The sequence below is a fragment of the Neopelma chrysocephalum genome, unplaced genomic scaffold, assembly GCF_003984885.1.
Source record: "Neopelma chrysocephalum unplaced genomic scaffold, ASM398488v2 Primary Assembly neopelma1_66, whole genome shotgun sequence".
Lineage (NCBI taxonomy): Eukaryota > Metazoa > Chordata > Aves > Passeriformes > Pipridae > Neopelma > Neopelma chrysocephalum.
This window is the reverse complement of record NW_020897725.1, coordinates 4,810,076-4,837,382: the sequence shown is the minus strand read 5'-3', so window position 1 is coordinate 4,837,382 and position 27,307 is coordinate 4,810,076. Positions and strand designations below refer to the sequence as shown.

The window sequence follows — 27,307 nt, the reverse complement described above, 5'->3', positions numbered from 1 at the left end:
CACATGGGGTTGAGATGTGGGAGGGGGGCTAGGAATCAGAATTGGATTTTGGACCTTGCTGAAACCATGACACCTAGCCATGATGATATAATGAAATACAGTTTCTAATTTTCTTTTTGCAGTGTTACTCAACTGAATTACTTAAAATTTTTTATACAAGTATATGTAAGATGTTAAGCCAGTACAAACTACAAAAGAGGTCTCAATGAAAAGATAAATATTTATCTCTACCTTAGGAATAAAACTGAGAGAAATAATTTGTAAAATTTCCCAGAGACTTCAGGGCAAGTACATTTCTAACACCAGGGGTGGAATTAGGTGCAGTCACTTGGTAATATTCACACGTATTTGTCTTCTTGGAGTTTCCACTTTCTTGTAGGTGCAGAAGTAATAGCAGCTCTATGATGTTCGTGTTATCCTCAGCCAGTTCATCTTGTAAATGCCTGGCACTTGCTGGCTAGGGTGATTTATTAGCCCACAGAAGGAAAGAAACTTCCATTGATCAAATCAGTTGGTTCATGAGATTGTATGTCTCTTGTGCCAAAAATACTTTCCCTTTGGATATGTGATATGTTTGTTAAGAGATCTAAAAGTCTATTTGCTGTTACCAGGAAGTTCTTAATTTTATTAAATTAGGTATTCCAGGAATAGTTCTTAAATCTGAAATTTTAGTTTCCCATCCTGGCCCCAGGTAGATAACCTGTAGCATGCAATCTGGTTATACTAACTTTGGAAATTAACTTTATTCCTCTGAAGTTTTTCTTCTAGAAGAATGTTCAGTTCTCAGTAGAATTTCCTGTGAGTAGTTAAATGCTCTAATTACTTAAAAAATATGAAGCACCGAGAGTTAGAACCAGATAAAGAGCATTAGCTTTCAAAATTGCATAGCTTATAGCATGTGATTTGCTGATATTTGTAGGATTTGGATCTGTAGATTGATGGCCCTAATTGTGTATTTTTTAGTAATCTGGATGTCATAACATGGCACAGTACTAAATCCATTTGTCCTGTGTGGCTAATTTAAAGCTCAGCATAGGTAACTGCCGAGTAGAAGATTCTTTATTTGTCTTCCTTATGTGGCTCTGCTGAGTATTCATAGTTTCTATTAACACATGTCCTTCGATATTTGCCTTTTTTTTTTTTTGTCGTACATAGTAGATTAACTGAAAGAGTTGTCACCATAAATCCCTGGGCTGTGATCTTGTCAGGTCTTAAAATATAAACAGTATCAGATCTGGGAAAATGATGCCTCTTGAGAAGTGTCAGCTCACATCCTGACCGTAGGTGCAAACCTCATATCTTGAATGCTTTTACTTTAGGGATACTTCTTCTACTGCATCTTCTGAAATAATGAGGCTTTATGAAAGCTGAGCTCTCATTTTTATTATATGTTCCTAGCCACAGAGAAAAGCGTGAAACTATGGCATGTCAGCAAAGCAAAAAGGCTTGATGTATCAGCAAGAATTAAAAATGTATTTTAAATACCAAGCAAACCTCAGACGGATTTTCAAGCCCCACTTGACATCCCCAAGGGAGCTTTGTCTGGCTAGAGTTGGTAATAGTGGTTTCCTATTAAAGCTGCCTTGTCAGTTATTTTTGCAACATTAGGTATGTGTGTGTGTTTCTTCATGTACCAGATAGTTAGTGATGACAACTGTCCAGCAAATCACAGACCAGTGACAAACTGGAGTTATACTCTGGCTCTGAACTTTCTCTCCTGCATTCTTCCCACTTGCCCCTTTCCTCTGTGGCCACTGCTCTCCTGAAATTACTTTGGCAGGATTAGAGTAATGACCATCTTAAAACTACATTTAGCTAAAAAAACAGATTTCAGTTTTCTGTTAGTCTCCCAAAGCATGTAATGATACCTAAACTCACAGTATCCCCAGGACCACAGTGGTGTGTGCTCTAGGATGGGCAACAATTTCCTAATGGTGAGACTGGCCAAGGACTACGATAGAGTAGCTGGGGATTTCTGTCAGGGAAGGTTTTACAGAACAGTCTAGGCAAATCTTGGAAATAAAGTCTGTCCTCTCCTGAGCAGAGTTCATCTTTCAAGTCATCTAGGAGGTTCCTGGAGTTGTGTGGAAGATAACATCCCGACCCAGCTGTTGAGGGAGCCAACTCGGGAAGGCACCTCATGGACCTTTCATTTGGGAACTGGTCGGTGATGTGATAGCTGAAGGCCATCCTGGGCACAGTGATCATGAAATGAGTTTTAAATTTTTGGAGAAGGAGGGGAGTCAGCAGAACTCATACCTTGGGCTTCCGGGGAGTAGACTTTGGCCTTTTTGGGAGACTGGTTCAGAGAGTCCCATGGGACTGAAAGGCAGAGGAGTACAGGAAGGCTGGACAGTGTTCAAGAAGGGAATCCTAAAGGCGCAGAAGCAGGCCATTGCCATGTGCCAAAAGATGAGATGGTGGAGATGAAGACCAGCCTGGTTGAATGGGGAGCTTTGTCTGGAACTCAAGAAAAACAGGAGAGTTTACAGCTTTTGGAAGAAGTGGCAGACAACTCAGGAGGACTACCAGGATGTTTTGAGGTTATGCAGGGAGAAAATTACAAGGGCCAAACCCACGTAGAACTTAATCTGGGTACTGTTGTAAAAGACAATTAAAAATGTTCCTATAAATACATCAGCAAAAAAAGGAGGGCTAAGGAGAATCTCCAGCCTTTATTGGATGTGTAAGGAAGCATAGTGACAAAGGATGAGGAGGTGGCTCTTAGTCTTTAATAGTAAGGCCAGTTGTTCTTTTGCGTACTGACCCCCTGAATTGAGTTAATGGTTGGAATCAATGATGTTAGAGGTCTTTTCCAACTAAAACAGTTCTATGGTTCCATGATTCTATCTTCAGCCCTCTTCCTATAAATGTAGGCATTCATATTTCTGAACCAGTGATTGGCTTAAGCCATCTTGGAAGGCAGAAAGGCAATATTCTCAGCTTTTCAGTGGGGCATGTGGTACTTTTCGTTAGATACTATTTGTCTTCTTTACAGATCCCTTAGAAAACTAACAGATGCCAAATCAAACAGAACTCTCTGAAAAGGCAGAAATTTTAAATTCAGTTTTGTCTTGGTTAAGGAATGAAAGAAAGTGAATTGGACATTAAATGAAATAGCTGTTCATTTCCTACCTTTACTGGCACCCTGGGATCCACTAATGCATAGTTCCACCATGAAGACCTACTGGATGGTCTCCCAGCTCTCCATGCTTGTTGCCAAGGTGTAGCAAACCTGTTTGGTGAGCAGAGGTCTCTTGGAGCTCAGCTGGGTTTCTGGGGAAAAAAAAATCATTCTGCACATCAGAAAATTTTGAATTTGAGAAATTAAAATGGAAATTATGTGTTTAAGTTCCAAGCCCCCTGCCCCTCCCCAAAAAGCAGATATGTTGCTTGAGTATCTTAGATAGCTTGTGGAGGTCTGTTGTGCTGGTGAAGATACAGAATTTCTAGCCATTTTTAAAAAAGGTAATAAAAGAGGTCCCAAATAATTGAATGGCTTTGAAAATGACAACCAGGTAAATAAATCATAAAAAATATTGAATTTTTTAATGGTAATTATTTACTTAAGCGTCTAAATAAGTAGAATTGGATTTCAAATTGTAACTGATTTTCACCAATTTTTTCAGACATCTGTGGCTGTTCCACATTTTTATCAAAATTAAACCAAATTATTAAGGATTCTAATTGAATTTTTGCTTTTTCAATAAGGCTTCCAAATATTTCTCAGCAAGTTCAAAATTCCAGGTGATGAAGCACAGCATACAGATTTTAACAGTGGTTTTTGAAGATAATATGTTTTTGTGCCAGGCGTGTAGTGAACTCACTCATTTGCTTGAGGTCATTAGTTGCATTGAAGTCTATCAGTATTACTGAATATTGATTGATGACACACAGACTGAAATGACACAGTATTCTGGACTGTTCTTCAGGCAGCATAATAACAATGAGAATGAAACATCTTGTTCTCTCTGTATTGCTCCCCTACTATTTTTCTTCAAGCACTTGTGATTTATTATGACCCTTGAGTAAAGTAGTCATATCTGTCAGTCTTCAAAAGGTACCAGTCATGATGGACCATTATTTCTGAGGTGGAATATTAGGAAAGACAATTTGATAGAGAAAGGCACAGAACATCTCGTGGGACAGATTTCCGTCACTGTAGTTTTAATGTAGACATCGATGATTATGTGTCCTTCACCAAACAGACACTGTAATAATTTCAAATTGCATTTTTCATGTTTCAGCCATCATTAAAAACTGCAAACTGCTTTCAAATCAAAAGTCCACCTCCAGCGTTCATATTTGATTGGAAGCTGTTGAAAAGTGGGTTTGAGATGATGTTCCGAAATCCACAGAGTTTTACTGAATTGAAAGATGACACGCGTGTATCTTTTGAGGCAATGGGTATTATTACTCATTTTTTCTATTGTGGTACCCATTTGATCAGCAGAGGTCAGACTCAATTGTAAATTATAGTCTCTTCAGAGACACTAAGTTTAAACTATGGTGTCTGTACATGGATTCTGCTGCTGTACAATTACTGTTATGCCTCAGTGATGGTGATGAGCTCCCTCAAAAAATGCTTCACCTTGGCCTGAACAGAAAACTCTGCTCACAGCAGAACTCCAGCATATAGTATATGCTGGAGTATATATAGCATATATATATATATATAGCATAGTATATGCACAGCATATATATGACCTGCAGGTCATAGCAATGATTATTGGTTGTTCTTGCTATTCTGGAACATACCCATTTCCCCCACCACAGAGTAACAATATCTTGAGCAGTTGTATAGGAGATGTGGTAGAGCTTCCAAAGCTCCCCATCTGTTGTCATGCCTCCTACACAAAGCCACTCACAGGTATGACCTTTCTTCTTCTGTGGCTGATCCTCATGTGCAAAACAGCTCCATGGACTGAAATGGAAGACAGACAACCATGCTGCTCTCCTTCTTAGTTTTTCCCATGGCAAGTCTGGCTTTCTGGAGGAAGGGAACTGCTCCATTTTGAAGGGAAGTACAATCATAGAATCAGCCAGGTTGGAAGAGACCTCTGAGTACTAAAAATATGACCTCTTCCAGACCAGGTTTGTTCCCAGTCAAGCTTTCTTTGGAGGTCAGTTGAACTTCAGCTGTCCACTATCTCTTGGTGAGCCTCAGTGGCTAGTGGAGCTGGGCTGTGCTGACCTTCCTCTGTGTCTGACTTGCCTTTTGTTTCTGTCCTGGTGACTTACAGGTTGGGCAGGTCTTCCTTGCCACAGCCCATGAGTGATGAAAAGTCCTCTTCCCTTTTCTGCTCTCCCTGGCAATTTCTGAGAAGCAATAAAAATGGGGAGGAAAAAAAAAAAAAAAGAGAAGAAAAAAGCAGCGCACAGGTTTTTCTACAGAAATCATTTAATTCAACACTGGATCTTTTCAGGAGTAGACCATGACTCTAATTTCAGAGAGTGCTCTCATGGTCTGAAGGTTCTGCTATAGAAGAAAATGTGTTTTACACAGGAAGCACCAGCATACTTCTTAAAACACAATAGTCACCTTCTCTAAGATGAAAAGCAATCAGTGTCTTAACAAATGGTGTGGGGCTTTTGCCATCTCCTATGCATCCTGCCTGTTTGTTCTTCCCTGGAAAGACTCCTGACATTATCAAAAAGTTAGAGTCTCCTGTCTCACAGCAAAATAGCTCTTACTTATGGACCTTCAAATCTCAACTTTATGCATAGCAAAAGGCTCATGGGTCATGGTAGAGCTATCTAAAATAGGTGTATTACCATTTTGTCCCTTTTCGAGTCCCCTGGACTTGGATTTCTGTGTATTTAGTTAAACAGTTTCTGTGGATTTTAAAATTTTCTCATGTTGTTGTGTAATATATTTTTACTTAAAGTGAATAAACTTTTTATGATGCTGGGTTTTTCACTCCCTTACATTCTTTATCTTTGGCAAGTAATCTAAGGCAAAGGAAATGCAGTGTGTTAGACTCTGTCAAGTCAGAAGGATCAAGGATGTACATCTTATACAGTTCTAGAGGATTTAAGGTTCAAGGTAACTGCAAATCATCCTGCAAACCCTTAAGTGCAATAACTGTTTTATATGACTACTGCATTCATACTGACACAACATCTGTGCAACACACATGTATGAAAAACTGCATGTGTACAGAATAATTATACAACCAGTTTTAACTCAGGGGCAGCATAAATGATGTCAGTCTGATCCAAATCTGGACTTCTTCCATTTTTTCTGTTGTTTTATAGACTCACAGAATAATATCAGTTGGAAGGGAGTACTTGGGCTTCGACCCCTCTGCTCTAAACAGAGCCAACTAGACCAGCTTGCTTAGGGCCTTGCCTAGTCGTGTTGTGAGTATCTCAAGGGGTGGCTATTTCACAGTCTGTCCCAGTATTCGACCACGATGACACACTGAAAAAGTTTCTCTGAATATCAAATCAAATTCCCCTTGCTTCAGTTTGTGTATATTGAATGCCATCCTCTCACTCTGCACCTCCGAGAAGAATTCTCTGTAGCATGGGAGACATGCAGCCCTCCAGGCTTGTTTGCAAGTGCCTAGTCTGAAACAAAAGAGTTACTAGAAAAGCTCCAGCTGACTTCACCAAACTCTGGAACAAACCTTTACTGCAAAACTGGGATCAGGCATTCTTGTTTGGCTGCAGGAAAGGTCTCAGATCACCTGCCATTCCTGCGTGGGTGAGTCTAGAGTACTAAGGTGCTTCTCTTGCATTTAGAGGTATTTGGATATGAGCCCGAGCTGTTTGAAAATCCCATTAGTCCAGCGAGTCAGGACATTGGCATGAAAATGTTGATGTGGTTGACTATGTTAACTTTGAGAAACGTTGACTTTTGTCCTGTCATTCTGAAGGATATTTAGGAGTTCAGACTTGAACAGATCTGTCTTGAGAATGTGTGTCTTGTCTGTGCTCAGCAGTGCTCGTAACTGAGGCTGTCAATGCATCCCTGGGCTCTGCTCAGGATAGCACAAGAGTTGGATCTGCATGATCCCCACCTGATCTGTGTGGCTCTGGCTGCTTGCATAGCAGTGGTACTATGGCCGCATGTGCATCACTTGCTGCTCACTGCTTACAGGAGGCAAATATTGTACCCTTTTGGAGATTTTTATGTGTGCATTGACTCTAATCTATATCTGATAATGGCACCTTTGACCCATCATTTAGGTCAAAGACAGAGAAGAACAAAACCAGACACATTTTCATTAGCCTTTTTTTTCTTTATCCCTAAACACTGTGAACATTATTTCCTGTTTAAAACTACAAAGTTTAGCAGCAAAACACATTTTATCTGCATGTGGTGTGGAAGATGTTGATATCCCCTGCCTACGGCTGTCACTTACACCCACTGCTGCATTGCAAATTGCCTCCCATCAAATGAGCTCACAGAAATATCAGTGTTGTGGCATATGCTGGGGTTTGCAGGATGTATTTCTGCATCCCTGCTGTTCATCTTGCAAAAATCCTTTTCAGTCCCAGCTGTTATTTTCAGGAACTGCCAAGTAGCTCTTTGTAAATTAATCAAATTTATTCTGAACATGGATGTAACCCTTCATCAAAAGACAATGAAAAGGCAAGAAATACATAGCAGAACATATCCCAGCCTGTGTCAAAGCTGGCTTGTCAGCACGGAAAGATTTTAAATAAAGGAGGAGGGAAAGTAGCAAGAAAATTCTTTCTTGGTTGCTCTTCCTGTGCTCTGTGTAAGGGAATAGTGTAGGTCTGGAATTTGGGAGGAGGTGATGGAAAAGGGGTTTAAACAAACCACTCACTATAAACATAAACTTGCTACCTTCACAGTGTCTGAAAAGGCAAATTCTGGACACTTGCTGCAGTTTATCATTTGTTTACTAAACAAGGAATGTAATTGCAATGTCCCTTTTGAGGTAATGAAAATATAAAACAGCTTTTCAGAGCAGACCAAGGCCTCTAATTTAATTATCTGTGAGCCTCATAGATTCTTTCATCCATGCCTGGCAGCCCGAAATAGATGAATAACTGAAATTCAGAGAAAACCCTTTTGAAAAGGAGACCTGGCAGATGAAAGAGCAGAGGGCTAAACAGTTTGTAAAAGGATTTATCTCCACTGAGATGCCCATTGTCTTTATGGCAACAAATTATATGTGAAAACTGTTAAATGTTTGGAGCTGTGATCCCCATTGAAGGGGACAGGGGTCCCCATCGCTGCAGGCAAAACAAGCTGGCTTCTCTGAAATACTGTTTGCTATGTATCAGAGGAGTTATTCTTTATAAGGGTACATTGTGAGCAGTGGCCTTAAGCATGTGAGCAGTTACCAGAAAACAAGCAGGAGCAGTCCTACAGGTGGCATTGAGCTTGTGTCATCATGTGCAGTTAGTCCTTCCCACCACAGATCTGGCCCTAAAGCAAAGCCTGGAGCAATGCTGCCCCACCTCTGCAAAGGCATCCAGAGGCAGCAGGAGCTGCTCGGTGGGGCCTGGTGTGTCCTAACCCTGCGTGAGCCGCCTGCTTTCTGCATCAGAGCACGTTTGCTCCTGTGTCAGCCAAAGGCTGATGGCCAAGTCTCCATGTAGCTGCTTGAAATACAGCAGCTGTTCTTGCACACTTTTTGTCTGCCTCCACATTTACATCTGTTCCTACCGTGTGCGTTACAGGAGCACTTGACACCCCAGCAGAAACTGCAGTGTCCGTACGGAAACACACACATTTAGGCTGCCTTTGCAGAGGAAACCTGTGGCTGAGCAAGTCATGGACAGAGGTCTCCTCTGGAGTCATTCCAGGCCCAGCCATCATGTTGTTACACACCAAAAACTTAGATTTCATCCCTGCCATACATGGAATATTTTCTGAATTTGGAAAGGTAAACCAGAGAGGTGCATATGGGAAAAAGTGGCGTTTGCACTTAATGGGGCAAATAAATGAGCAGCAAAGAGGTTTGGAGTAGCAAAAAGGATTCTTCACTGCACTTGGGTTTTTTTCTTAGAATATGTTCTCCCTTTTCAGGTTGGTGCTTGAAGAGTTTGATCTAGAGGCACAATGTGTCTAGGAAAGAAAGAAATCAAGTTTGCTTCTGGTATAAACATTTACAGCTTCATTGACTTGAAGTGGAATTTCTTCTGGGAATATAAGCAGTGACCTCAGTGACACAGGGAGAGGAAACACTGGTACTTGTTGCTTAGAGGTACTTGAACAGTGCCCAGAAGACCAGCAAAATGTTTACTGATTAATTTTTTTCTGGACTACTGATTTTTCTTTTCCATAGTTCATCTAGATTTGACCTAACAATTTTGACTTTGAAAAACGGTTGAGTTTGAAAGGTTTTTTAGAGTGGATGGTGATTTGTCTGCAACAAAGATCAATGCACTCGGAATTTTACATGTGCAAGTGAGAACTGGAGCAAAGAAACTGTAGTGTAAGTTCCAGAATTCTGCAAAATTCTGGCTAAGAAGCTGCCCCTAATCGTTATCTAAAAGAGTGCCTCTAAAAGGTAGCTCAGATGATACATAAATTTATTCTTACAGAAGTATTTCATATTATCTTTATGATATGTCAGATTTTAAAACCTTTAACACTTGAGCAAATCCTTCACTTAGCCGCCCATAAGCAGTATGTTGTTTTGCTTTTGTTTTGTAATTTGCTATTATACTCCTGCTTGGTATGACACTTGCTTGATCTGGATTAATTTCCCATGCTGATTTGTGCTGAATGTGCCCTGTAGGCTAATGATATATTTGCAGCCTCTCTTCTTCCTTTGTAAAATCTGCTATTACCATTTATGGGACAGCGTGTTCTTTTTGACACACCTCCCAGAAGTGCCAACTGCCTGTTGAACAGCACAGCATCAGCTGTTACAGCCTGATCCAAACCCCAACGAAATAAGGGAACAATAATGCAATTCAAGGTTTTTTAAGGAAAGGCAGTATCTTTTATTAGATCAGCTGTTACAGTTGGAAAAAAAACCAGACAGGCTTTCAGGCACACAAATCCTTCTTCAGGTCTGAAATAGCAGCAGTATTGCTTACACCAGCATTCCTCATCAGTGAGGCAGCTATGGTCCCAGCAAGGTTTAAAAAATGTGTTTAAAAGTGTGTGTGTATTGCGTGGCCCTTCTCGCTGAGGTGGGCTTCACAGCAGGGCACAGACAAACATAATTCTCCTCCTCTCCTCTTTCCAGTACACATCCTACAAACATGGAATACACCTTAGAAGGAGAGGTAATAAAAGGTCACTTTTCTTGAGAAAAAATCTTCAATACCTTATGACCAAGCCACATTTTCTCCACAGTCACCCTGGTATGGGGAAGAACTGGAGCAAAGCTGTGGGATTCACTGTGCAGGTGGTAACCTCAGGATACACGCTGAAAATTCTGCCTCCTAATGTTTACAGCTGTCCAGCAAACAGTTGTGGGACCAGCTGGCAAAATGAGTTTTGGGCTCTTTCTTGTGGTTGCTTTACAGGGAACAGTGTTTGCCAAAGTTTCTGCACTCACAGTTGACTGACCAGCCACTTGATAGCAAAGCTTGTGATTGAAAATACTACACAGGCAGAGTGGTTCTGCAGAAAAGCTGTGAGCAGCTTCCCATAGTCTTTGGATTGCTTGTGGTCAGAGAATTAAAAAATAAGAAGTAAGACCCCAGTAGACTGCCTGCTTACTTTTCCAGAGAGTGGATCTGAACATCCTGCTGTTTTATCCTGTGAGAGATTTCATATTTATCTTCCTTTTTGTTTTCTGGAAATTTTCAAAAGTATGTACTACTTTCTATTTAAAGAGCACAGGCAGGTGCTCCAAAATTAAATGTTAACATTAACCATAACATTTATTTAGTGTTAACATTAACTGTAACACTCATTTCTATATTCCCATGCTAGGAACTAGAGTGTTAACTGTAGTTAATAGCTGTGGCATTAGGAAACCGAGGATGCTTTTTGCTAATGTGAATATTTCCATACTACATGGGCTCTGAGAACTCTGGATTTTGCATTCTTTCTGGAGTGTCTTAATAGGTGTGTAAATTATTTGGCTTCTCTGTTCAGCCCTATTTGAAAATGAAAGGTTGTGTTTTAAGAAACTGTCACCACAAGAAAATTGTAAATAAGTATTGAGGGTTCTGAAGAAATTGAAGAGATTTCAATTTCAATTATGTTGATGACTTTAAGTTGATTCGTGACCAGCCAATGGGCAAGTAATGCTGTAAACAGGAAAATGATTATTGGAAAAGCATCATTCAGAGGGAAAAATACATCTTGAAAATTATGTAAGATAAAAATCTTAGTTTAAGATCTGCTTTGGGCATTGGTGTTCTGGTATGAAGTTATCTTATACGGTCTTGAAAGCCCTTAAAAGTTTAGAAATTTGTGGGACCTTGTCTTTGTATAAAATACACGTGTTTCAAATGTGGTTCTCAATCTGAATCTATTACATAAAGCACATCATACTTAAGGATCTGAACTACCATTCCTGGCTGTGCCACTCCCATTCTGCCCAAACTTTGATCCCTTTTATATGTTTCTCCACCCAACAATGTGCCCAGTGACACATACCCATGGCAAGTAGGCTGGCATCAACCATAAACCCACACAGACAGCTGCTTCTGTGTCTCAGGGAGGGTTTAATGGAGGAGTCATGTAGACAACCAGATTCTCTGGTGAATCTCAGAATTTGTTTCATTCCCTTTAGTACCCAGCCAAGACGTTTGAGTTTGAAAGCACGGCTGTGTTACTGTGGGCTCAGGCTTCTTTTTCTTTATGTTTACCAAATGGAAAGTGATTGTCTGTGAAAGAGCTTCATTCTTACTTGAAACTAAGGTTCTTTCATATTCTCATCTATTTTAAGACACTTCTATGCTGCCAGAGTAGAATAAGTAGAAACCAGAATCCATACTTGGTCCTCATAGCAGTAATTGTGTAGCCATGTGGACTATCACACGTCTAACCTGCAAAATGTAATTCCACAGCTGGATTCTGCAGCGAGTAAAGGGCTCTGATGTCTCAGTCTTTAGACATCTTCGACATATGGGTTTGAAACGCGGAGCAGATCCATCACTGAGTCAATGCTTGAGATCATCCCCGTGTTTAGGTTGGATCTCTTACAAATAGGCACTTGTGAAACTGGAAGAATGGTATGAAAAAAGGAGAAGCAACGCAAACATGAACTCTTGAGGAAAAAAGATCTGCTCCCAAAGCACTAGGTTTTACTACCTGTCACTCTTTAATAGTGATGACGTTGCAGCTTTTTTTCACTCATGAAAATACAAACAGCAGCAGCAACGTCCAGCATTCAGATTAATGTGCCAGATACATGTGAATGGTGCACATTATAAATATACATTAAACGTCCTTTCATGCATACCGCAGCTAAGTAACAGCCAGCTCCACCTCAGTGTTCTTCCACTACTGCATTTATCAAGTAACCCATGGTAAGGGAAGGCTGGAAATGGCAGTGCTAATGGGAGCAGCACATGACATTGCACTTTACTCCATTGCTGCTGCATCTGGTTATAAATCCATGGGGGAGATGTCAAAAAGCCAAAGAAGTCAAACTCCCTTTTCTTAATTTTCTCACCCAGGACTCAACATGTCCTTTGGTCAGGCTTTGCATGATGGTAGCTTTTTTTCTTGTTGCTTCATAGAGACTTTTCTCTTTTTCAGGTGCCAGGAGACAACGAGAAGCGCTGGAAGCCAGTGTTAGTGGTTTTGACAGAGAAAGACCTCTTAATATATGAGAGCATGCCCCGGATGAAGGAAGCTTGGTTCAGCCCTCTGCATACCTACCCCCTGCTAGCCACCAGGTACCTGTGCCTTTTTATTATGACCACTTCAAGAGCAGTGGGAACAGCTGAGTCAGGCAGGAACAGGTAGAGCTGGTGCACAGCTGTATTTCACATTTGAAATGTTGTGGTTTGAGAAGCAGGTTCTTCAATGGGCCGATGGGCTGAGCTTAACTCCCCTCTTCTCCTCCATTTCAAGTTCTGGCCGAGGCTGGTGGCCAGGAGCACACCAGGATTATGATGTGACCACTTGGCCTGGATACAGAGGCGGGAGTGCTGAAAAAGCTGAGAGCTTGATCTCCTGAGATTTCTATCTCAGTGTGCAGACCTTAGGGCTTAGCAGAAGCACTTCGATTTCTAGTTGCTCCTCCAGACTGAAGCAAAGTGAAATTGGCCCTAAGTTGAACGTGCTGGTGTGGCAGTTCTGCACCACCAGTATGGGGCTTTTGGAGACACTTTCAGCACAGCTTCTCTTCCTGTTCTAACAAATGAATTCCTGGCTTTTTTTAGCTTAAAATGGTAAGCTTGGAAGACACATTCTTGAAGTGAGGTTGGAAATAACCATTTGCATTATTTCGAAGGTATCCATCAACACTAATTCAGAGAGAGCTTTCCCATGGTCATCGTTATGCAGTGGAAACTGTCTGTGCTTCTTGATGTGAATCTTAATCACGTTTCTCTGCCAGTATAGTCAAAGGGCTTAAGAAAGAGCTCTTGTTCCATTGTTTTGGCCTTGCTACAGGCCTCTATTATACCATTTTCAATGAGTTCTCATTCAGAAGGGCTGGTTGCACATGGCCAAAAGCAGTGGGTCTCTCACTGCACTCTCATTAGTTAATTTTTGTTCTCTGTCTCTTAGTTGTCTCCTCAAATGAACTGAAACTTTGCTACTTAGTCATTATATTAAAAAAATGAAATGAGACTCAGTGAATTACACTGATGGTTGTTTGTCCCAGTCTACCTACCCATGATGGAGTTTTCAGACTTCCTGAGAATCCAGCTTCTGACTCACCCTTTGTTACTGTAACATGAGGCAAGAGACACAAGCTTTGCAGCTTGCAGCCTGCTGCGTGGTGTGGTGATGAATGTTGACAATTCCAGGTGACAAGTCCCAGTGAAAACTGGGTAGTGTTGGAGCTAGAGGCTGTGTCCAGGTGTGTCACTAAGCCTTACAATTTGAGAAGCAAGAGTACCCCAGCAGAAGATGATGCATTTCCTCCCCACTGTTTTGGGGTTTCATTTTTATATGGACTCAAGTCCTCCTTAAAGTGACTGGAGATCCTGTAGTGCATCCTGTCCCTTTCTGCCCACATGCTGTCATGTGTAAAGATGACTCTTTGGTGAGTATTGCCAGCCCTCATCATCAGTGACCTCCAGATTACTGCATTCAACAATCTAAGTCCTCATCTTGGAGGGCCCGTTAGTTGATTATTTTTCCTCAAGAGGTCACATTTGATAACAGACCTTGATTTGATAACATTGCCTTGGCTGGGAATAGTCATCTCCCTGTACGGTGGGATACCTGCCTGAGAAACACTGGTCTTCAGGATGGAGGAGAATGAGAAGTTGCACAGCACATGTGTGTCAGGCTGATGAAGGGTCTTCACAGGTTGGGGAAATGATCTGTAAGAAAACCAGTATGCGGTTCAGAAAGGGCAAGTGTAAAGTTCAGTGCTGGGGAATAATCTGCTGCACCTTTGTGGGGTGGAGTATGAGTGACAAAGTAGTTGCTCTGCCAGGAAGCACCTGGACAGTGTGGCAAAACTACTTAAATCTAAGGTATTATGTTTTTGAGAGGGGATAATAAAGACAATCATCTTGGGTTATAGCAGAAATGTTGCATGTTGGGCAGACGTAATAATCATACCTAACTAGAGACCATGAGTAAAACCTGAGGTGATACACCACCTTCATGTCAGGCATTGCACTTCCAAAGAGTGCCAGTTAACTGTGGCAGGTCTAGAAGAAATCAATGCAAATATATAGAAACACTTTCAGTAGGGGAATTCTTAAGAAACCTTAGTTGTTTAATCTAGAGAAGTCCATGGAAAACATGTCAATAGTTTTCAGGTATGAAGATGAGACACAAGTAGGACAGGGGAGTGTAGCGTGCATGTGGCACTGCCTTTATATAATAAAGAAATCATGGCACACTCTCTGTGAGGTGGTAAACAAAGAGATTTATTTAAACAGCTCGCGGTCCTTTATACCTTGATCCCACGTGACTCTTAACCAATAGGAGGGTCTGGCTCTGCGCATGTCCCCTAGCTTCGGTGCCTACCTGTTGCACCTCGGGACATGTTCCCTACAGGGGAGCATCTTCTCTACATCCGTCCTGGATACAACAGGACGTCGTTGACTGCACTTGTGGCAGAAGAGGTTTAGAGTAGGTCCTGGGGAAAAACTTGTGTGCAGGTGAGGTACTGGATTAGATTCCCTAGGAAAGGTGCACAGTTCTCATCACTGGGGACTTTGAAGGATGAGTGACACAGCAGTGTGTCAGTACAGTTAGCCCTGCTCTGTGAAGGGGGATTTGCTGGGTGACCTCCTGAGAACCACTCCAGCCCCATTTCTGTGATTTTTTACTAATATCACTGTGAATTTAACACTCAGGTAAAAAGGCAGCAACTATACAGAAACTGGCATTCAGAATGGAGTCACAATGTGATAAATACATATAAATACATGAATCCTCAAGGTGAGCAGATTACATAAATGGACAGATTCCCTAAATTATTACCCCTATTGTTTTGGATGATTCTGATTAAAACCCTGCAGGGTCCTGCTTTTATGACCTGTCACACTGAGTACAGTTATACCAAAAAAATAGAGTGGGTTTGCTGTTGGTATTGACTGCTGTGTTCATTCTCAGTCAGTGATTACCCTCTTCGTGACAAGTTTTTTAATCCCCTCTGTGCATTGATCAGTGCAATTTAGAACTTTTCACCTGGAAAGTTTGCAGAGTCCATGTTGTAATCTTGGCTGCTTCCATCTTTCAGATTTTTATGAGTCCTTGGAAAAACATTTTTGCTTAGCTAATGCATATTTGAAAAGCTGCTGAAACTGGAAAACTTCAGTGCCAGATACTGTACAGAGTCATGCTTAATCTACCCAAGACATAATGAGCAGAGAAAATTGGAAAGTGGTAGAAGGATTACAATCTTCTTACAGTCCTTTAACAGCAGAATTTCAGCATGCCCTTTTTGTTTGTTGATAAGTTTGCCTTCAACCTCTGGATGCTATTAAGACCTAAAAATATTTTCCAGACAGTCTTTTCCAGCTTTGTGTGGAATATAAGTAATAGCTCAAATAAAACTGAGATCAGATTTAAGTTGTTCCTTTAAATCTCTGCACCAGGAGGCACAGAAGCTGGCACACAGCCCTGACTCCAAGGACCTTTTTGTCATAATCTCTGTTTCAGTGTTTCCTTATGCCTGAATAACAGTGCCTCCCTCTAGCATGGGAATGGGGCTTAAGTAATTACATCTTAAATGTTTGCCATCAAATTCCGTTATCTATCATAGCCAGATATGAAATGAAAGGGGAAAAAAGTGCAGTCCATGTTGGGCTCTGATTAAAGATCAGGTAAGTAGCTTTTGTGTACAGCTGAGGTCTGTAATCAGAAATTATTAAAGCAGTTTGATAGCTAATGACATAAAAACTTGGGGAAGGGATTTGGGCACTGATTAGTTATCTGGGAAAGCGGGCAAAGGGACAGGCAGAGAGCATTGGGTTTCCTGAGAACGCTGAGAAGGTGTATGAGGTGCCCTGCAAGTTCTCTGCTTGTCTTCCAGAGGCAGTGAGGGTGGTTGTGGCTCCCTCCACGCAGATGAATTGAGAGCATGTGCATAGGTTTCCAAAGAGTACAGCCATTCCAGAGCAGGTTTCAAATGCTAAGTCAGGGTCACATAAGAAAGATCAGTGATAGTGGTGTTCTAACCAGCAGAGCTGCGTGAGCGTCTGCACGTGTAGCATGGTCTCTTCTGAGATAAATCTTGAGTGAGTGAGCAGCTGAAGGCTTCCTTTGAATGTCAGTGCTGGTTTCACTGTCCTTTCTGAAGAGGCCTCTAGATCTGGTTGTTGCACTACATTGTTGAAGCTCTTTCCATAGCATTAGGATGAGAAGCAGGTCCCAGTGCATCTCAGCCTACACCAGCGCTTCATGTTGGATCCTATCCATCTTGCTATCACACATTCACAACAAATAATGCTTAAAAGGTCCCCGGAACGTAGAGAGACAAGGGAGAAATGAGAGGATATTAGAAGTAGAAACGAGAGAAGATCAGAAGTGTCTCCCTGGCTCCCTGGAGCGCACCAAGAGTGGCATTCACAGCCGCTCCAGTTCCCTGTGCTCTGTGCGGAGCCTCGGTCGTGACCAGCCTTCTCCTGCCCTCTCGCGGCTCTCGCTGTGCCGGGAGGAGCGATCAGCGCTCAGTGCTCGGTGATGGGAGGCGGGGGCGAGGGGAAGCCTTCTGTGAGGTTTCTAAGGATATTTTTTGCCTTTTAAGGTAGTTTTGTGGTCTTTAGGATAAAATGTCTTCCCTGTAAACGAAACATCTCACACGAATGCAACTTTATTAAAGCTTGGGAATCCTTTGATCTGTGCCCAAATACATTAGTACTGACACCTGGTACATAAATACTATCAAATGTTCCCCTGCATGGTTGTCTAGTTCATGCTTAAGTGCATGACTTTACAAAGCACTATCTGTAGTTGTACGATAGAAAAGGTTTTTTAAATACTGAGACTCGATTTTTAATAATGAGGGGATAGTAAGAGAAGGCTGGCAAGAACAAATGTTCATGTTGGATGTCTACATACTTTAATTTGTAAAGTATATCTTCATTCTATCCATATGCTGAAAAACCTACAATGCCAGTGGTATGGATAAAGCATGAAGGTATGGGGGTGGTGTGTATTTTTAGAGGAAATTAAACATTGGTATCATCTGTTTGTCTTGCATTCAGTGTCGTAAGTATGAGGAAAATTTTTAGCACAGCTGATGAGTACTGCGTACAAGAGAAGGAATGACCCAGGGAAAAGTTGGAATAGTTTTATTTCTACTGACAAACTTGATGTGATTTTCTAGGCTTCTTTCCCACAGCCTGGTAGCAGAAGGCAGCATAAAAGTGGTGGCCATGCCTGTGGCTGGGTGACTGGCTGGGGACAGGCAGCAAGCAGATGTCACTAGAGATTTCAGTTCCTTGGCTCCTGCCTTAATTATCAAGATGCAGCTTCTGCTCAGAGCTTGCACCCTCTCACGCCAAATGAAAGGGAATTCAAGTTTTTGGGTTGTTGGCTTGCAACTCACTCCCCGACTGCAAAATCTGCCCAGAGTGCACTTGGGAGGCCCTGAATATCAAAGCTGAGTGGGGCATTAACTCAGCCCTTCTAGAGGGAAAACAGCCTTGCCAGCCTGCCCAGACAGAGGGCAGGGCAGCTCTGACCAGGATGCTCTGCATTTCGCTTCCCAGGAGCTCCTGGGACCATAAAATCAAGGGGGATGCTCAAAATCCAAAGAAAGTTTCCATGAACCTGAGCATGAACAAATCTTGCAAACCTTCCAGCAGGGTATGTAAAAGGGGCACATCTGTTTGGCACCGTGTGCATCCCAAATGCCAGCACAGACCGTCAGGGAACTGAGGAAAATTTCAGTTACCCTGTGATTAGTGTTTCAGCAGCTGAAAAGCTAAAGTTGTGCTTTGTTTGTTCTTTCCTTTCTGCTTTTTCTTTTCCTATTAAAACATCCCTGTTTGATGGCATACTCCTACAGTGTCAGCTAACAGGCAACTATTCTTGTAGACGCAAAACAGTAATTGGAGGGTAAATTAGCATTCAGTAGATGATTAGTATAATCTAATGTTTTATCCTTCAGCACAAGTGTTCTACTACCATGTTACATACTTTATAGTGTCATATGAAGTATATTGTTTGCCTATAGAAAGGAAAATAGGAGACACAAGACAGAAGAAAGCTTTTCAGAAGAATTTCATTTTGTGATTTCCTCAGAGGGTTAGTCTCTGAATCTCAAAGAGTGATGAGTTCCTCTGGATTATTCGTTCCAGAAGAATCAGCGTTATGTTTCTGAGTGAATTCTATATTGATGGTCCACGCTTCTGCAGGGAAAAAAACCCAACACAAAAGGGCAGTCTTAAAGAAAAATTAATAATTATGAAGTATTGATTTTCTCACTCAAAACTATTCTGTGTGATTTGTGTTTGCCCAGATGAACAAACCTTTCCTGGTCACAGGAGATCAGCTGGGCAAAAAAATGTTAATTGCAGACAAATGTGAGAGAATTTGAGATTACAAGTAGCTGCAACATTTTGCATTTTACAGGTTTCTTATGGGAAAAGTAAGTACAAGACAGTACTTGGCATCTGCATATTTTACATATGCATATACATACACATATTTTATCCAACAGTATTTATCGTTGAGTTTGTCTGCAGATGTTTAAGGTTTAGGGCAAATGTTGCTTCACAGTGAAAGATGGATTCAGCTGCCTCATCTGAGTGAGCACTTGTATCTGTGGACCAAACTCCATCATCACAGACCAGTCAGTGATTTCTCTCAGTTCCTCATCCAAAGGGGTGTTTTGTACAATTTATTAGGAAATTTTGGGACATCCATGTCATCACCTGCATGTCCAGGTGCTTCTGTGCTCACTGGCTTGGACCTTCACTCTTCTGAGTGAATACAGAAGAGATGTGAGTTCCCATGCTCCCAACCATGTGCATTTAGGAATGTGCAGAGCAGAGCTGTGCTCAGGTGGGTATTTTGGGGTAGTGCTCTGTGTCATTGTTAGAATTCCCTGATGTGTATTAAATCCAATTGCAGGTTGGTTCATTCTGGCCCAGGAAAAGGCTCACCACAGTCAGGGATGGATTTGTCTTTTGCAACCCGTACCGGCACAAGGCAAGGGATTGAAACTCATCTGTTCAGGACGGAGACTAGTCGAGACCTCTCACTGTGGACGAGGAGTGTGGTGCAGGGCTGCCACAATTCTGCAGAGCTCATCACAGAAATCACCACATGTGAGTAACACCTGCAGCGCTGTCCCCACACCCTTCTCGTGACACTCGTGGCAGTTGGAGCTTCTTCTGCTTGATGTGATTAATTTAAAAATGTGCATGTTTAAAATACTGTCCCCTTGGTTTCTGAGTGAGTCCCAGCTGGTGTGCTACCTGTGGCCAGTCACTATGGTGCTGACTTATGGTTTTGTTTTCAGCATGTTGTTTTAGACAAAAGTCTGTAGTCAGCCATGTAGGCTTTCATGTCACGGAGGAATGATGGTCAGAGGTTTGTCTAGAAACCACAAAAAAGAGCATTTTTCTGAGATTCAGGAGACTCCTGCAAGTCTGGCAGGAGTTTCTCCTTCAGAGGGAGGAGGCAGAGGAGGACTGGCACATTCACAAGTGTGAATTGGTCATTTATTCACCCAGCTCTGTACACTTGAGTAAAAAAAAAACACCAGCTCAATAGCCACATTTTGATGGGTAGTCATTTCCCTCCCTGAACATCAGGATGTCATTTCTCAGTACTTTGTACATGCAAAATCGACTGGAATAAAAGTAATCAGCTGCAGATGCTCTGGAGTGATGCCCTGTCTGGCCGGGTATCTGCTGGCCTAGGGTGGCTCTGTGGCTTTGAGGCTGTGCCCTTCTCCTGAATGCCCCCAGGATTTGCAATCCTTTCCCTGCTCACTCTACAGCTGGCAGGGCCGTTAATATTGAACGTTATCTCCACTCGTTTCCTAAAAATGTCAGAGCAGGAGCCAAAGCACAAATCCACCCACAACAGGGGGCAGTTCTGGTTTCTTGAAGCATCAGGTACAGCCACGTGCTGCTGAGCACAGGGATTCGGGCCCATAGGCACAGGGAGCTCAGGCTGCTTTGGGAGGGCCCCTGACAGAGAAACCAACCAGAGTGCTCAGGGGGACACGTCCGTCTCCTCAGCACAGTGACATGGATGCCAGTCTTTCCAAAAGCAGAAGGAGAGCATCAGCCCCTTCTTTTATCACAGTGCTTTTATCTCAGTGCCAGTGACCTTCTTGACAGAATTGGTCACAGGAAAGTGATGGAATAGAGAATTTGGGATGTGAACACCAAAACTCTTCATTTTCTAATTTGGATCATGGCCTCTGTTTCTGAGCTGAGAGGAAGATGCAGACTTTCTGCTGCAATAGCTATTATATACAATTATCTGGGCCCTTTTTCAATTACCACGACACTAATGAGGACTCAGGAGTGCCTTCATCTTTGCCAAAATACTTTAGGGAAACCCTTTACAGCTTCTAATTCTCTCGTGCATTGTGCGCCGCATTTATTGATTTTGGCTGTGTCTGTCAGGCACAAGAAGAAGAGTAGCTGTGACTTTGTCAAGGTTTGAAGGGAGGAAACACCAATCTAAGCCTTCTTAAATTTCAGTGCACTGTTTTTTTGTCAGCAGGTAGATGTTTGCTGCAACATGAAGAATGAAGTGAGTAACTGAAAGGATGACATCAGTCCTGCTACTGCTGAGCAGTTTTAGTCTGTTATGTTTACACCATAACTTTGCTTGGACCTTGCACAACAGGATTTCTGTTGTTTTTCCAAACCTGCAGGTTGATAGAGGTTGACAGTTAGAGCATGATTAGCCCAGTTTCAGGAAAGGTTAGTTTTCCACAAGATAGCATTGAGATCAAATGCCAAATGCAGGTATCTGCAGCCAAATGGAATTTGGCGCTTTTAGGAACATTACAGACTAAATTTTGATTTCTTCTGCAGCTTGCACATACAAAAGCCAGGAGTGCCGCCTGACCATCCATTATGAACATGGATTCTCTCTTACAACTGAACCACAAGATGGTGCCTTCTCCAAGAAAATTGCACAATATCCCTACGAAAAACTGAAAATGTCTTCAGATGATGGGATAAGGATGCTTTATTTAGACTTTGGAGGAAAAGATGGAGAAATTGTAAGTACTACTTTTAGAAGAGGGATGCATGTTACCATCTCTTTTGTGGTCCTAAAGGCTCTGGGCATGGAGAAACACTAATGAAAGTTGGACTAGATGATCACTGTAGGTCCCTTGCAACTGAAATACTTTATTCTGTTCTGTTCTATTCACAACAGTTGGCCAGTGCCAGGTTCCAGTACCAGTATTTAGATGCTATGCTTTCAAGTACAGCATGACAATCTGGTTATAGAAGGAGATGAACTAAAAAGACAGTTAAAATCATAAAACCATGCAAAGAGGGATGAAAGATTTGTTACATTCAAGAACAAATTGTACCTCTAAATAGCCAGATATTAGAATTTTTATATGTATGCACTTCACTTTTTAAATGATCAAGGGTGAAGGAACGTAAAAATGAGATCTTATTAATTCCAGTGTCCCTTAGGGACTTCATGTTATGACAACAAGCTGTGTTTAAACATTTTTGAACATGTAGTTGTTGAAAAAAACAATTAAGGCTACAGATATAGTGCAAACTGTCTGCTTAGGCCTCTGAGCTGTCACAGTGCCTAAATATAAGGCACATATTCCAATTAGCAGTTTAAATATCATAAATTATGAATGTAAACATGGTCTTCCCTCACAAATTTTTTCAGCAGTTCCTGGTCATGTTGGGTGCTTAATTCTTCACATAATTTCTGTTAACACTTTGCAAACTGCTTATTGTCAGGCTTTCAGAAAGGAGTTTGTTACAAGCTCTCAGTAAAGTTGATACCGGTGGAAAGGCAAATTTGTTTTCTTTTGATGTGACCCTATTGTTGAACCTGCTGTCTACACTGACAAGCTTGTCATGCTTAGCAAGGGTGTGGTGAGATCATCTGAACCACAACTGTGTAATAAAAAAGACTCAGTACAGTGTCACTGCTGGCTGTGAGAACAGAGGAGCAACTCTGCAGGACCAGCTGAAGGTGCTTCAGCTGTGAACAACAGCAGATGCACTGGGTATCAGACAGTGCAGTCCCACCACCATCCCTGGTCAGAAACAGAGCCTGAAAAGACAGGAGGGGTTGAGCCTCTTGGAAAACTGCTTGCAGCATCTGTCTCAGTTTTCTGCTGCTCACCCAGGTGGATGCAAGGCCAGAGGCACCAGGATCTCATCTGCTCTCAAGATGCTTATTACTTGCTTTGAATAACCTAAATATTTGCAGCTGTATGCAAAAGAAAAGCAATATGTTGTAGAGAAGGGCTGTTATTAATAGAAGCCTGTTCAAAATACCAGACAGCAGTTCATCAAGTACTTCATAAATTATTCCTTCTTTGAGCTGTAATCTAATCTTAATAATTCTCAACTTGATTTTTTGTTTTCTGTACTTTCAGCAACTGGACCTCCATTCCTGTCCAAAACCAATTGTTTTCATCATTCATTCCTTCCTGTCAGCAAAGATCACGAGACTGGGCTTGGTGGCATAAGTGGGATCCATCTGTTTCTTCAAAGAGAGACGGAGCAACCATGCTCATCTGAAGTACAGTCAACAGAAGGAGCCCATCCCAGCTAGCAGCAGACACCAGCCTGGGGTTCAGCACTGGGCCTAGGTCATTTCTGCAGTCTTCCAAGGCCCAGGTTTCATTTTGATCAGCTAAAGAGATGGCATGACAAGGAAGACAGGGGATTTCATTGTAAATAATGAGATTTTAAAATCCCATATGAGACCGTAAAAGCGTGTAGTACCGTACGTGTAAATGTTTCAGAATCATAAATTGTGCCTATTTCAATGTACTTGTTTATATAGAATAAGTAAAGGGCTAAGCAGACAAGAGCATGTTGGCTGTAATGCAAACTCAAGATTGGCTGAGGAGAAGTTCTCCGAACAAGATTGTCCCAGCACCCAAAAGTAAAAGATTCTTTTGGTTGTAACCTGTGTACCACTTACAGAAAATTTTTATTTTGGAGCTCTGTCAGAACCCGTTGCATGAATGCCCAGCAGAGCATTCAAATACACACCTTTGGTTGGACTCTCTAAAGCAATACAGCTGTGGTCAGGGAACACCTGGAGGGCCCCTGCCCAGGGCAGTTTCAAATTAAACAATAAAGACGTGCTACATGTACATTCCTAGCGATGGAGCCAAAGTAAGACCAACTCTAGGATGTATTGAGAGCCGGCTGTCAGTGGGCACAGGTAGGACTGTCCTGTATGAATGAACATTAGAGATGCATTTTTATAGTGACCTCCCAGAATAGCTTAATGAGTTTCAGTTATCTGTGATTCCCAGCTCAGGTAAAAGGTACCTGAATCCATGTTGAAGCATGATGGAAGCTTCTGCCAGCGTATTTCCATAGCAGTTTTCCAAAAGAAGGCCATGCTAAGCTTCCTGTCCTACCCCTACTGTGTCACCCTCTCTGCTCAGACAAGATGTGTGGTGTTTTCATAGTGGTGTGGTGGTGTGGTCTTCATAGAAGAACAAATGTGGTGAAGGAAGAGGACTTGATTTTATGAGAGTTTTCAGAAAAGTTATTCAAGCAGCTCCACAACAGTGAGGAAAAATGCACCAGGGTGGAACATTAGCTGTACTCCTTAACATGGAACTGCTCCTATGGGCATGACTTGGCAAGTCCAGGTTTCTTGCTGGTGAAACGTAAGACGTTCACCTCCATGTCCCTGACTTACTAGTTCTTGTTTTGCACCACAACTTACTGCTTCTAGTCAAAGTATGCAATTCATTGAGTTTGAGCCTTATTCAATTACCTTGGGCAGCACAAAGCAGGCAGGAACGCTGACCTTCATCATCAGAAATGATGCAGACACAGCTTGCACCTGGAAGTAATAGAAATAGGAAGAAGCAGAACAGGGATGGCACTTATGTTGCTCTTCCTTTATAAACAGAACTGCTTCACACAGGGGCGAGGTTTTGTCTGCTTTTAGAGTTTTGCCCTAAATTCACACTTTGAAAGACGTGTACAGGAAGTAATAAATCCAAAGTTTGTGGGCGTTCAGTTGTCATATTACAACATTTCTTTTATTCCTGAGAAAGCACGTAAATTTCAACTTAGCATCACTTGGCTGGCAAAGAGGAAAATTAAAAACACAGTTTGGCTCCATATTGTTTTTAAGCTAAGTTTGAGAGTTAAGTGTAAGTCATGCTGTTTATTCACAGCGTAAGAATTAGTTCATTTTGGTTTCCATAGGTATCTTAATCATAAAAACTAACTAAAAATTTAGGATGATAGGCTGAATTCATAAATACAGAAAACAGTCATTGAAGAACACCCAAATGCCCCTTTGAAAGAGCAGCCCCTCTGCCAGCACCTCTCACCACTCACAAGCACACCTGGGAGGGGATTCACCTTGCTGTGAACTTTGTTTTTACAGTCACGGTACTTACACTTAAAAATATATTCCTCATGTAAATTCACAAGGTAGTGAATGTTACATGTTACAAGAAAGTAACATGTTACGTAACTTACCAATAATTTCCAGATGGACATTTCTCACTTAGTGACCACTGCCATTCACACAACGTTCTGTGGGCAGTTACGTGGGCCTCCTTTGGCTTGGAGGCTCCTAGAAGAGCATCTCAGAAGCTGAGAGCAGTCGGTACGCAGGGGGACGGGTCCTCGGGTAGGAACTCATGTCACATGATCAAATAAACTGTTACAACAGTTGTGTAGGTTTTAAAACAGTGAAGGTTTTAAAAAGCGATTCAGAACATTTTGATCACTGTTCCAAAGTATGATTTAAAAATCTGGACCTGGGCTCCTATAAAAGTTCCAGAGGTTAAAGTGAAAACTTGCATTCTGTGGGGTAGGTTAAATACATCTGTAAACTATACTGCACTATTTCCTTACTCCTTTAACACTTAAAAATCACTGGAATGTTTTCCTTAACACGTATGTGCATTGTAAATATTACAAATTCCTATATTAGTACCAACAAATAAATGACACAAAATGTAATCTAAGGTGCTCAGTACTATATGAAGTCTAAGTGAATAACTAAGCAGTTTGCAAAGAAGATTCATATATATATTTATAGAAAAAATAAATGATAATTACAGATGCTATTTCTTCATTTTCAGATTTTGAACTGATTCATATTTGGATGGGATAGACAAATTAAATATGGACCTACTCCACATTTATAAGAGTATAGTGAATATTTATATTTTAGAGGAAAAGAATATATTTAATAAAGTCATTTATTGGATTTTTGTGAGGTGAGCTTACTTTGTACCCAGACAAACTATTTGGAAGGCTGTTCTTTGGTTTTGGGCTGGGGAAAAATACATTTAAACTTCAGTTCTTTTGTTAAGAGTTCCGTTACTTGAGAGAACTGTTCATTGCATTGATGGAATGACTTTTAAAAATTTGAAATTAAAAAAAAAACTGAAAGCTCACAGGGATGTTCCAGGGCAGGTCATTCAGACTCCTCTGCTGAAGTTACAGTACTTTCTCTGTTGCTTATACTGCACTAGGCAGTTACAGAAGTCATAAAAAATAAAAGAAATTTCTGCTCAAGCTTCTGCATTCAAGGACTGAGGTCAACATGTGCCGTGTTTCTCTTATGAACAGTTATAGAAAAAAAGATGGTTTCCTTCCTTTTGACTTAAACTCTTAATTTAGTGGCCTAAATAGAAAACCTAACTGGAAATTTAAGCCTGTTCTTTCAGTCTGACCTGAGGTATAACAGACCAGCTTCATGGAAATCCAAAAAAGGAATATTCCAGTCTCACTCTTTTCACAAAATACTGACTATAAATTGAACAGTCAGATCAGAAAGTTTGTATAGCAGCTTCACCATTAGAGAGATCTGGATACGTATTGGAACATAAATGTCATTGGAAAAATGTGATATAAAGTGTTTGTTAAAAAGAAAAAGGAAAATAAAGCTGATTTGATTGCGTTCAGGGAAGCATACTGGTGTTTCCTAACAGTCCTGCTCTTCAAATGGAATTAGCATCTCACTTGAAGCACTTTATAAATCAGAACACAACTCTTCATGTGCTACCAAGTAAATCACTACCGTGAACATCATTAGAATTGGTCTTTTGCAAATAACGAAACAAGTGTTTTCTCTCTGCAGAAGATTAGTATTCCTTCTTCCCACAGGACATGGGAGCACACTCCATCCAGCTCTTTGCATTTGGAAGCACTGCTGATTGGAAGGAGAGGTTGATCTGATTCCATCTGGAGGAGTTCTCATTGTCCTCTTACCCATGTTTAAAAGTTAATTGGGAGTTTCTTTTTCTTCAGTGGAAGCAAAATCAGAGCCTAAACAAATTATGTGCTCCAGATCATTAGACTGTCACTGATTTCCAAATTTATCTTATTTTTCATAGAAGTCGAACTGGCAGGTTTATAATTTGATGTTTAGCGAGGCTATTTACTATAGAGACCATTAATAGAGTGTGTGATATATATATAATCATCATGGCTAGGCTTTGCGAACGAAGATTTGAGGAGGGCTCTACCCATGTTTGTTACAAGCGCGCTGGTGGCTAAAAAGGCCAATATGAGACAGGCACGTCTGGTTGCAAAAGGCACAGCAGAAGGCCTCCGTAGGAGGTATATTCTGCAAGGCACGGTTCTTTCTGCG

General features: G+C 41.4%; 1 protein-coding gene across 1 annotated transcript in view; it reads left to right on the top strand.

Moving 5' to 3' along the window:
* Positions 1-26,589, top strand: part of SNTB1 (syntrophin beta 1) — a 115,420-nt gene extending 88,831 nt beyond the window's left edge. The window contains exons 4-7 of the mRNA XM_027684452.1: positions 12,656-12,795; positions 19,616-19,812; positions 21,544-21,734; positions 23,094-26,589. Of these exons, the coding sequence (XP_027540253.1) occupies positions 12,656-12,795; positions 19,616-19,812; positions 21,544-21,734; positions 23,094-23,186 (621 nt within the window). The 3' untranslated portion in view covers positions 23,187-26,589. The remainder of the gene's footprint in view (positions 1-12,655; positions 12,796-19,615; positions 19,813-21,543; positions 21,735-23,093) is intronic.
* The last annotated feature ends 718 nt before the right edge of the window (positions 26,590-27,307 follow it).